General features: G+C 42.3%; 2 protein-coding genes and 1 long non-coding RNA gene across 3 annotated transcripts; all 3 read right to left on the bottom strand.

Annotated features, from left to right (window-relative positions):
• Window positions 1-485: 485 nt before the first annotated feature.
• On the bottom strand, window positions 486-1,572 carry LOC120730536. Its single transcript, XR_005695119.1, has 2 exons — window positions 1,147-1,572; window positions 486-978 (listed from the first exon to the last, which is right to left on the bottom strand). It is a non-coding gene; the product is annotated as an uncharacterized LOC120730536 (long non-coding RNA).
• A 1,269-nt stretch (window positions 1,573-2,841) lies between these two features.
• Window positions 2,842-3,816, bottom strand: steep1 (STING1 ER exit protein 1). The gene has a single exon (XM_040024943.1). It carries the CDS (start codon window positions 3,683-3,685, stop codon window positions 3,008-3,010), a length of 678 nt encoding a protein of 225 aa, XP_039880877.1. The 5' UTR covers window positions 3,686-3,816; the 3' UTR covers window positions 2,842-3,007.
• A 2,700-nt stretch (window positions 3,817-6,516) lies between these two features.
• On the bottom strand, window positions 6,517-7,295 carry mt2 (metallothionein 2). Its single transcript, XM_040024944.1, has 3 exons — window positions 7,162-7,295; window positions 6,994-7,059; window positions 6,517-6,750 (listed from the first exon to the last, which is right to left on the bottom strand). The coding sequence occupies exons 1-3, from the start codon at window positions 7,184-7,186 to the stop codon at window positions 6,659-6,661; spliced, it is 183 nt and encodes a 60-aa protein (XP_039880878.1). The 5' UTR covers window positions 7,187-7,295; the 3' UTR covers window positions 6,517-6,658.
• Window positions 7,296-11,669: the final 4,374 nt, after the last annotated feature.

Here is an 11,669-nt window from a genome sequence, read left to right as displayed (position 1 = left end):
GAAGTATTCTTTGTCAAAAGTTTCAGTATTAAAATGCTTGTTTTGTTACTGTAATGCTTACTTGTGGCTCAGGAGGTAGAGCAGGTCACCTACTAATTTGGAAGGTTGCTTTAGCCTGTGTGAAAAATATCCTTGGGCAAGATACTAACCCCAAGCTGCTTGCATGAATGTGATAGAATTTGTGTAGGAGAAGCATAGAAAAAGAGTGCATGAACAGTGTATGAATGGGCGAATGAGGCAATTTGTGTAAAGTGCTATGAGTACTCAGTTAGAAAGGTGCTATATAAGAACCAGTCTATTCATATGGAGTTTAACTACCTCTATGTGGGCATAGAGGCAGGTAGACTTTTGCTCATAGAGTCATGTTGACAAGTTTCAGTCATTTGCTGCAGCAGCAGTCCTTTATCATATAAAAAAAAAACAAAGACACACAGTTGAAACCTCAGTTAAGATATCTCATGAATTCGATGTGCAGTTAAACGTTTGTACAGTGACAGAAAGCAAAGTGTCACTGGTCCAGCTCACTTAAAGGCTACATGTGACCCATCGTGTAAAATTAATTTGTTATCGCTGTTTTAGATAGTCTCAAGATTCAGCTGTTGTCTGTGGGGAACAGGCATACATTTAAACTCTATTGACATCATTTGATTTTTATTTATCTCAATTTTGCTGCTGCCTTGAGACAAAACCACTGGCTTCAGGTTAAATCACAAAGATCAGATGGGTGATCCACACCTGCTTCCAAGCTGCAGTCTGTGGCTTCATCAGGAGAAATCTGGTCATGTGGCGCACAGTCGCCTTGAGCTACTTTGTTATATAATACAATATGTATGATCCTATTATACAACAAAAAGCAGACACAGAAAGTGAGGCACAGGGATTGCATTACTCTTGAATACAAAAGTACAGAAATCTGGAAGCTATGCTGAGTCTTCCGCTGGTCCCAGGGATCATCAGTTAACCTCGTGACTGGAAAAACTCACATGTGAGAGAGAAAAACAACCAGTGAGGACAAATGAAAAAAGACCCAGTTCACATTGATCAGTGACAAAGATCACAGTAAGCATAAAAATGATAAGCATACTGTGTTGGATCTCAGTAACAACAGTTTGTACCAACCAGCATCAAGCTGTTTGTTTTCATTACCATCAGCATCCAAAGCCACAAATACTTTGGCTCTTCTGTCAGTGACGTTGAGATCCAGTCCAGGCGACTCATTGTTCTCCTAATTTGTCTTGTATTTTGTGGCCTACATTGAGTCTGGTGTGCTGGTTGGACACTGCCCCAGTTATTCTATCTTCTCATTAATCACAGGATCTTTTTTTAGCATTTGGGCTCCTCAACAGTTCAAGGCCTCGTTTGTTGTCAGTTTACCACCTGAATCGTGGAGCCATGGTGTATTAACAAGCTGCTTCATAAGGCACAAACCATCATTGGTCAGAATCTGGAGGCGTGTCAGTCAGTAAGAGACAGAAGTCACCAAACTTTACACCAGGGGTAGGCAACTCCAGGCCTCGAGGGCCGGTGTCCTGGAGGTTTTAGATGTGTCCATGATCCATCACAGCTGATTTAAAGGGCTAAATGACTCCTCAGCATTTCTTGAAGTTCTCCAGAGGCCTGGTAATGAACTAATCATTTGATTCAGGTGTGTTGACCCAGGGTGCGATCTAAAACCTGCAGGACACCGGCACTCGAGGCCTGGAGTTGCCTACCCCTGCTTTACACGCTCCACACAGACAGCAGAGCCTTTCTGTGACAGGTCCACAGACCTGCTCCATATTTATTTTTCTGTATTTGTGAATGCAGTCTGCACGTCTTTATTGCCCAGTGTCAGTCTTACTTTTCTTTATCTTAACCTTGTATTTATTTTCTTTTTATTCTGTTTTATAAATAAAGATCTGACAGCTTATGGCCTTCCCCATGTGCCTGTGGAACTTTAACTTAACTCTGTTATTTATTTTTTTATCCTACTGCTGCAACACAATCATTTCCTCTGTGGGATCAGATATTTAAGGAACTCTCCTGAAGAGTTTGGAAGAATGCTCTAATCCAGGGGTGGGGAACTCCAGGCCTCGAGGGCCGGTGTCCTGCAGGTTTTAGATCTCACCCTGGGTCAACACACCCGAATCACATGATTAGTTCATTACCAGCCTCTGGAGAACTTCAAGACATGCTGAGGAGGCCATTTAACCATTGGAATCAGCTGTGTTGGATCAAGGACACATATGAACGCTGCTGGACACCGGCCCTCGAGGCCTGGAGTTGGACACTCCCACAGCTTTACAGATGCTTTCTTTTGAACTATGCACTGATAACAAGTTGGATAATCATCATATTTGACCTAGACTGACTACAAAGATTTTCCCAGATTCTTGGCAATGTTGTTCCTAAATGTTTCACCCATTCTGAACACACAAGTCTGAGAGTAGTGAACCCTCTTCTCTATCTTCCGTCTCTCTGGAATGACCTCTTTTTGTGCCTAATCATGTTACTAACCTGCTGCCAAATAATTTGACAAACATTCAACCAGGTCCAACCTGAAATGTTTCACTGGCTCAAATAAAAATGAGCGAAAGAAAATAATACAATAAAAAAAAAAAAACTAACTCACGATGTTTGTTCTGATGTGTTTGTAGCTTTAAAATTAAATTTTTAATTAAATATTTGGTTTGAATTATACACAACTCAAAACTGATGGTGACAACTTAACCTACAGGCTTCCGTTCATTGAGCTGTTGCTAATAAAGTTTTCCCCCTCGTGTGGGCTGAGTCTTTCAAACAGCCGAAGCCTTCTGTGAGGTTTAAAGCACTCTGCTGGTGATAACGACAACAACAAAACACTTTTTAAAAATACCAACAACAAAAAAATGTTTATTTTGTCTTTTCCTGTATGTACAAAACATTATGACAAACTAATTTAAAGGCCAGATCACATTCTTATGATACGACCGCTACACTCAGTCCTGTATGTACAACGAGTCCCAGGCAGAGTCTCCTCAGACTCCATCTATTTGAACTGATTATCAATGAGAGTGCCCTTCATCTTGGCCTTCTTGGCCTCCAGCTCAGCCAGCTCCTGCAGCCTCCTCTTGCTCATGCCCTTCCTCTCCAGCTGCTTCTCGATCACTTTGGCATTCTGGGCATAGGAGTCCGCCACCTCCCTGGCCTCGATCTCCTCCTCCTCCTCGTCGATGGTGGAGACGGTGACGGAGCTGAACTTGCCCATGTCTTTGGTCCGCTTGGTCATCATCACTCGGACTTTCTTGGGAGCCTCGGGCTGCTTCTGGCTGTAGACGCTGGTGTTGCCGAAGCCCTGCCCGAACTTGACCACGGCCCCGTCCACGATGAAGGTGGCCGGGTTGTTCTTCTCCTGGTGCTGGTAGAAGAGCAGCAGGCCGCATTTGCCGCACTTCTTGCGGTACTGCCTCTCGATACCCTCGGCTCTCTTGATGTACGTGTTTTCGTCCTCCTCCACGTTGCAGAACTTGTGAGCGTGTTTGGCGGCGTCGATCACCCGGGCTTTGTCCCGGGGTCTCATGGGCAGCTTCTCCAGCTGGCAGTCCAGGACCAGAACCATCTGGCCGCACAGGCAGTAGTAGACGTGGAGGGGCTTCTCACCGTCGTCGTACTCCTCCCGGTCTCTGGTGTCCGAGCACACGACGCTCCTGGAAACCACCTTCGGCATGTTTACACGCGTGGGTGTATTTTACTACCAGGACGGGATCAGAAACACCTATACAGCCAAACTTGCGCAGAAAATAGAAACAACGCAATAGTTCCTGTGTGCACCGACGATATTGTTCCCACGAGAAACCCAAGTGTCGAATATTTGTTCCGCCTTCATAGATCGTTCCGCGAAAATCAAATCAAATCAAATCAAAATGTATTTATATAGCACATATTAAAACAACAGTGTTGACCATAGTGCTTCACAGTCAATAAAAACATGAGACAGTTAAAACAAACAATAAAAGAGGACAACAAACAATAGGTAACAACGCAACAAGTTAAAACAGCCAACTAGACAGAATCAAAAGCCAAAGTAAAAAAATAAGTTTTAAGACGTAATTTAAAAGACTGGATAGACTCGGCAGTGCGAATATGAACGGGGAGGTTATTCCAGAGTCTGGGTGCCACGGATGCAAAGGCCCGGTCGCCTCTCGACTTCATTCGAGTCCTAGGTTGTGCTAGGAGCCTGTGGTTGGACGATCTAAGTGCCCTGTTGGGATTGTATGAATGGAGTAAATCAGAAAGATAACTGGGCGCTAAATTATTCAAAATATTAAAAGTGAACAAAAGAATTTTAAAATCTATACGATATTTAACAGGGAGCCAATGTAATTTTGCTAAAATTGGAGTTATGTGTTCATGAATTATCGTACCTGTTAAAAGACGCGCAGCTGCATTTTGAATTAACTGGAGCCGGCAAAGAGAGGAGTGTTGGAGGCCCGAGTAGAGGGAGTTACAGTCGTCCAGTCTGGATGTAATAAATGTGTGGATAAGCTTTTCAAGGTCCTTTAAAGGAAGGAACAGCTTTGCTTTGGAAATCTGACGCAACTGGTAAAAGCTGTTTTTTACCACAGTGGAGACCTGTTTCTCGAGTTTAAAAGAGCCCTCCAGGAACACTCCGAGGTTTCTTACAGTGGAAAAAGATGGCTAGCGAGAGGACCTAGGGCATCAGCTAACTGGTCTAGCGGAGTGTGACTACCAAAGACTATGATTTCGGTCTTATTCTCGTTCAATGTAAGGAAATTATGTGATAACCAAATTTTAACTTCATGCAAACAGTTGAACAGAGGTTGCAAAGAAGCAGTCACACCGGATTTCAAAGGTAAATAAATCTGGATATCATCGGCATAACAGTGAAAGGAGATGTTGTATTTACTAAAAATTAATCCCAAGGGCAACATGTACAAAGAGAAAAGAGCAGGACCGAGCGCGGACCCTTGAGGCACACCACAGTAAATAGGGGCAGAAGCCGAGGAGTGTTGCCCCATAGCAACAGAGAACGACCTCTCTGAGAGATAGGATTTAAACCAAGATAAAACCGTACCTTTGAGACCAACAACATGTTCCAGTCTTGATAGAAGAATGTTGTGGTTAACCGTGTCAAAAGCAGCAGATAAGTCAAGTAAAACTAAGACCACAGAATATCCAGAGTCAGCAGTTAAAAGAAGATCATTAAAAACTCTAAGTAAGGCTGTCTCTGTGCTGTGGCGAGGTTTAAAACCAGACTGAAACTTTTCATTAATACCATTTGCATCTAAAAAGGCCTGGAGTTGTTTTAGAACTACCTTTTCCAATATTTTGGAAATAAAAGGGAGTTTGGAGATCGGCCTGTAGTTGGTGAGACCAATTAGGTCAAGATTTTTCTTTTTCATAATAGGTTGCACAACAGCATGCTTAAAGACAGACGGTACACAACCTGATGACAATGATGCATTCAGCAGAGATAAGATACAAGGACCAATAACATGTAAAGCTTAAAGAAACGAGAAGGAAGAATATCATGCGGGGAACCAGAGATTTTGAGATGATCAATTATATCTTTTAAAGCAGAATAAGACACTGGCTCAAACTGTTGAAAGACAGTCAAGCATTCAGAAGCTGGAACTGGGTCTAAAACTGATGATGGATGAGATGGATGAGAAGCCCTTAGAGCTGAGATTTTATCAGAGAAATACTTTTCTCTGATAAATAAATACATTTTATTACAACCCCAAACTAAGAAATACAGCTTTATTACAGATTAAACGTATGTATGTAACACTACCTCACAACAATAGTGCTCTTTATTGCAAGCACCTCCAGGGCAGGTGTCCTGCAGGCTTCAGATGTCACCCTGGGTCAACACACCTGAATCAAATGTTTAGTTCATTACCAGGCCTCACGTTGAGGAGGTCATTTAAGTCAGCTGTGTTGGATCAAGGACATCTAAAACCTGCAGGACACCGGTCCACCCTTGGGCTACAGTAACAGAGCCGAGGAGGATCCTCTTTGAGCCAGCACTTAACAGGCCATGATTGGAGGTGAGGGGAAAGACAAAGAATCAAGAGACTGCAAAAAGGATATTACGTATTTGCCCCCCCCCACCCACCCATTCAACTAGGCAAACGGGCTAATAAGTTCAAATTCCATTTCTGGTTAAACATGTCAGACATTTTCAGTCTGCTGGCTCACAGCCACGTGTAACAGTTCTGCTGGACTAATTTTAAAGCAGCTTTTGTTCAGTTAGAGTTACTGAACTTCCGTTTTCCAAATGCTAATACTGCGCTGACCTTGTCCAACACGCCAGCTAATGCATTTGGATTTCCAACTTCAGATTTGAGAACTGTTTCTTTGCATCCCTGCAAGAGCCTTTTAAGTGGGCCACACAGTTTAGTAGCAATCCTGAGTCAATTTAACTTTGGTCCTTATTCCAAGATGAAGATTTCAGCATTACACAAAGTACCACAGAGCGTGACCAGAGTGAAATGACGCACTGACATCAGCTGAATTAATACACCAGACAGGTCATAGCGTCAATAAACATGTTTATTTCAGACACCCAAAGACAAGTACAAAATCATTAGTCATCATTTCGTGGACGTGTAAATTTATGATTAGTGGCAAATAAATGACTCCATAATTTCAGCAGAGAGCTGATGCTGCAGACTCCTCACTGGCAGCAGCTGGTGTCGCACGTCTTCCCTTTGCACACGCAGCCAGAGGCGCATTTGCTGCAGCCGGATGGGCAGCAGTCGCAGCAGCCTGCAGTGACAGACATCATTACTGACAGAACACAAAGAAAACTACAGATCTCATTAAAGCAATTCGAGCCGCTGCGCATTTTGTTTTTTTTTTAAATGGCATCAAACGCGGAATTTTGAAGAAATGGCGCATGACTATAAGAGACAATCTTCACACTATGCATGTTACTTGGGAAGATAAACAGGAGCGTAACATTAACAGGTCGACAGATTACTGTTTGCTGTGCTGTGAGGTTAGACTTACTCTTCTTACAGCTCTTGCATGAGCACTTTGTGCACGTGCAGGATCCTCCGCAGTTGCAGGTTCCAGCTGAACATAAAAACAAAAAAAGAGTCATTTCAGTTTCATGTGGTCCGCTGGTAACAAGCAGCGCATTAAATAGCCTTGTTAAACAGCGGCAGGAATACTCACTCTTGGCGCACTCGCAGGGGTCCATTTCTCAGTTGATGGCTCGTTCAGAGTGATGCTGGCGTTGCTCTCGTGTCTTCGGGACTTGAGTGAATGTTGTGAATGACGGTGTAGGAGTGGCTGTTTTATAGCGTCCTGGGAACAACAGAGCCGAGTGCAAAACACGCCTGTCAAGCTACACGCAAGCACGTGGTTAATGATTACAAAGAGGTTTGTGCACACGGCATGGTCCAACCTTTCAGCAGCGGGAACAGAGAGATCCTCATAGCCAGATCTATGGCCTGCTGCCTGAACATTATATAAGAATGTCAACTCCTGGAGAAATTCAATCATGCAATTAATTCATGTATTTAAACAGAGGAGAACATCTTCAGGCTACACGGAAATGCGAACGAATGATCACCAACAGTATTATTTTAAAAATTACAAAAAAACTTTTCAGCATCTGCGAAGATTCTTCACAGAAAACATTTCCGTTCAGTATTTTCATAACAAACTTAACCTCATACTTGATTAATTGAAACTAATACACTCTATGCCGGTGTTGTGCCAAAAAGTGATTGTCTGCCAAAAACTGATTTCCGGTATTTGCCAAAAAGCGATTGCTCATATTTAAAGTGCTATAAGTAACTTGTTGGGCTATAATATGTTAAACATATGTCAAATGCATCCCTTATGGATGACATAAAGTCATCTTGAGCCACAAACAACATCGTGTAGCAAGATACAAGCCGCAATCAGTTTTTGGCAGCGCTTTTATAACCTTTATTATGCCATAAAAAAAATCTCATTAACATTAAAAAATCCGGTATTATTTTGACACTGCGATCATTTCATGGGAGTAAACATCCACATTAAATATCCTAAATCCAAATCTAACCGCTCATTTAAAAAATAATAACACATGTAATATATCGTGTGACTCCTCAGTTTTGCTCATTTTTTTTATAATAAAAATAATATAGTCATCATGATGTTGAACAACTGCAGCGGAGAACACGGGGTGCTTCTGGCGCTGTGCACACGGTGCAAACCAGCTGGCGTCTGTCTGCCGTCGGTGCCGAGCTGCACCCGGCCGCTCGTGAGCAAACCGAAGCAAACAGGCTATTGTAATATGCTGCGTTCACGTACCGTGTGCTATCGGAAATACCGGATTCAGCAGCGAGCCGTGTGCATATGGCACGTGCGACGTCGCGTCTCCCCACAGAGGACAGAGAAAATTGTTGTGCATTGTTGTTACACAATATATATATTTTTAATAATAGCAGTCTTACAAGAAATTAAACACCAAAATCGCACAACGCATAAAATATCAGTGGGGAAACATCGGTGCGCAACAATAAAGAATCAAACAGAATAGGCGAGCTTTAAAAGAAGTGCTTTGTCGGTATGTGTGAGTACAATAGAACAGAACAAAATTAATTACCGTAATCCTGGATGTTTCGCACTTGGTTGCTTAGTTTTTTATGTCTATTTGTCTATAAAGACGATCTGCATTTACAATACTTAGGTTTTCCATGACGGGAGCGTGAAGGCAGCATCATTCACTGCACTCGACACAGTCACTGGAGTGTTTGTCCATTAACATGTAGTTTCTAGAAAGTGTGTGTCAGCCGATGTAAACCGCAGGGAGCGACGAGCGAAACGAGCTTTAGAGATGAGTGCTACTCTTCTTAGCGAAGCAGCTGAAAATGGCAATTATGAAGGGAAAAAATCGGTCATAATATAATAATACTGCAATTAGATTCAGTCCATCCATTTTCTATCGTTCATCCAGGGTTGGGGAGGGGGCAGAGTACTCCGGTCTGCTAACACAGACCTACAAATCAAGAAGAAGAAGACACTTTAAATAACTCAATTACCTGAGCTGACTGTCCAAAAACATTGGTGAAAACAGAGAGGGGAACTACTGTGCTTTCCCCCGTTTCTTTTTGTTTTCTTGGACTCTAGTGGAGTCCCAGCTATGTTCACACAACCTTCTGTGCCTGCACAACTTTTCATTTAGAGTCATCAGACCAAAATGTCTCTGGGGACAGAGACACACAGATACTTACAGCCTATCGTGTATTCCCAAGAATTAAACATTGACACTTTATAGGACTTGGACCAAATTGAATGCTTCTGTCTGGGATGCAGCGTTACATGTTGGTGCAGTGATTAGCAGCAAAGTCCAAACACAGGTTTGTTGGTTGAACTGGTGATTCTAAACTGGTCACTGTGTGATTGTGAGGATGAATGACGTTGTTGGGTCTGTGTTTCCACAAGCCCGGCTAGTTTAGAGACTTATTCATCATGAAGAAAACAAGACATAACAGAACATCTTCAACCGTTTTTCACTCGCTAACGAGGGACGCTTTGGTCAAGAACCAGCTCTTGGAGCTCACGCTCCTGTCTCCAGCCCAAAATCCTTCCAAGAGCAGCTTCCCTCACAGCTATTTATTGAGAAACTGTTACAATACACATCACAGCACAAGCACCTCCCTCTGTAAAACCCCCTTCTAAGACAAGGCACTATGTGTGTGTATGTGTAAGCACGTATATGCATGTGCAAGAATGTGTGTGTGTGTGTGTGTGTGTGTGTGTGTGTGTGTGTGTGTGTGTGTGTGTGTGTGTGTGTGTGTGTGTGTGACCTCCTGCTCACCAAAAGGGTCATAAAAGCAGGAAGCTTACAACAGAAGAAACAGATCTGTCAGATAGGATGTATCTACAATAAAACCTCCCCCAGCACAGAGTGGCTGGAGAGGTGGTCAGGATCAAAGGAATGTCTTGATCCTATAGATTGAACTCACACTTACAAATTTAAGAAGCCCAATGACAACATTTGACAATTAGACTTAACAGACGTCCTTCTCTCTCCCAGGACCCCAAGACTACGCCATGCTGGGTCATACATGTTTTGTTAACCCTTAAATGAAACACTGCCACTGAAAAACACGTTAGGAATTTAATGGGAGGATAACAATTGTGTACAAATTTTACTTATGACCAAATATTTAAAAAAAGTTTTTTATACAATATTATTAGAGCTTTAAAAATAATATTTTGGGAACAAAATATATACTAGCTGAAAATATTGCTAGGACATTAATATTATCAGAATGGTTATAAAATGAATGGTTTTCTTTTCTTCAACACTGTAAATGCTGCTGTTGTGCTCACCTTAGAAAAAGCAAACACTGATTGGCCTGAAACAGAAGTCCTGTTAAGGTTCAGCCTATTTGAACATCTCAAAACCGTAAGATGTGTGATGTAGTTACATTTCCTATCAGTAAAGGTTAAATCACATCATGTCCTGATTATATTTTTTGACTTTGTTAAAGCAACTTTGCATTATTTACGGTTTAAAAATGTCAGTGCAGCAGTGCAGTGTTTCAGCCACTGTCTGAAACAAGCTGTTATTGCTCCGCCTCTGTTTGGCCTACGTCCTTTTGATTGGCTGCTTCTTACAAGCAGAAGTTTTGAACAGCTGCTTTTAGGGATTTTTGTTCTCCTAGCCACAGCTGTGTGACTGAGATCACACCATCAATATAGTCATGTCATCAAAATAAGGCTATCCCCTCACTGAAACATGATATAGAGCCAGGAGCAGAACATTTTCATTATTTGAAATTTTAGCCATGTTTTGTGAAAAGCCAGCATTTTAACAGCAAACGTGACACAAAGTAAAACAAGAGAGAAGAAAAAAGCTCCACCTTACATGTAAATAACCTGTCATACATCCTTTATGAATACACTGCTTGGATAAATATGCAGTAGTTCCTGTTTTTGTACATGATTAATTTTGGACGCTGGATGTGAGAACTGTCCATTACTCCCTGAAGGTGCTGTTTCAGTCAGGGAGCGCTAGAGGGAGACAGTTACACGTGTATCTACTGGTGGACAAGAATGCATAATATGAAACAACTCAGCTGCAAGTGCAAGTAACTGGTGTTAAAATATTTAAAGGCAGATACCAACAACCCAAATTCAAATGGCACAGGTGGCCTTACGTGCTCTATTTGAACTAGAATGCCTGACTTAATGTGATGGACACACGTTAACGAGCAGTTATAGGAGAGGAAAGTGTGGAAGTGGCATAACAACATCCCCTGTCCTGGTCAGAGCCTCTTTGCAAGTGTTGCTCTGCTCATTCTGAGAAGTGATTACGCTGTCTTAAATTTCATACTCAGTGACTGTCTGCATGTTCTGTCCACCAAGATGTGTGTTTATGTCACAGGTCAGTAATGCCGACAGACAGACTATACTTTACACTGATGGGATATTCTATGGTCACAAAGTGTTAGGCATGCTCCCAGCAAGACTCGCTTCTCTTAACTGTGTGTGTGTGTGTGTGTGTGTGCAGGGCAGACAGCTGAGCTGCTATATTTGATCCTTCCAAGCCCAGCATGGGACTGGGTACATCCACTACACACACGCAAAAATGACATGCTGACCATTGCAAGGGATTTTATTTTGCATTAAAACTGAGATAATACAGCTGAGTTGCTACAATGCACTTTTCACAACTGTGT

This window comes from Simochromis diagramma, unplaced genomic scaffold (assembly GCF_900408965.1).
Source record: "Simochromis diagramma unplaced genomic scaffold, fSimDia1.1 OVJJ01000293.1, whole genome shotgun sequence".
Taxonomy (NCBI): domain Eukaryota; kingdom Metazoa; phylum Chordata; class Actinopteri; order Cichliformes; family Cichlidae; genus Simochromis; species Simochromis diagramma.
Note: the sequence above shows the minus strand (reverse complement) of the source record. Positions and strands in the feature narration are given on the sequence as shown.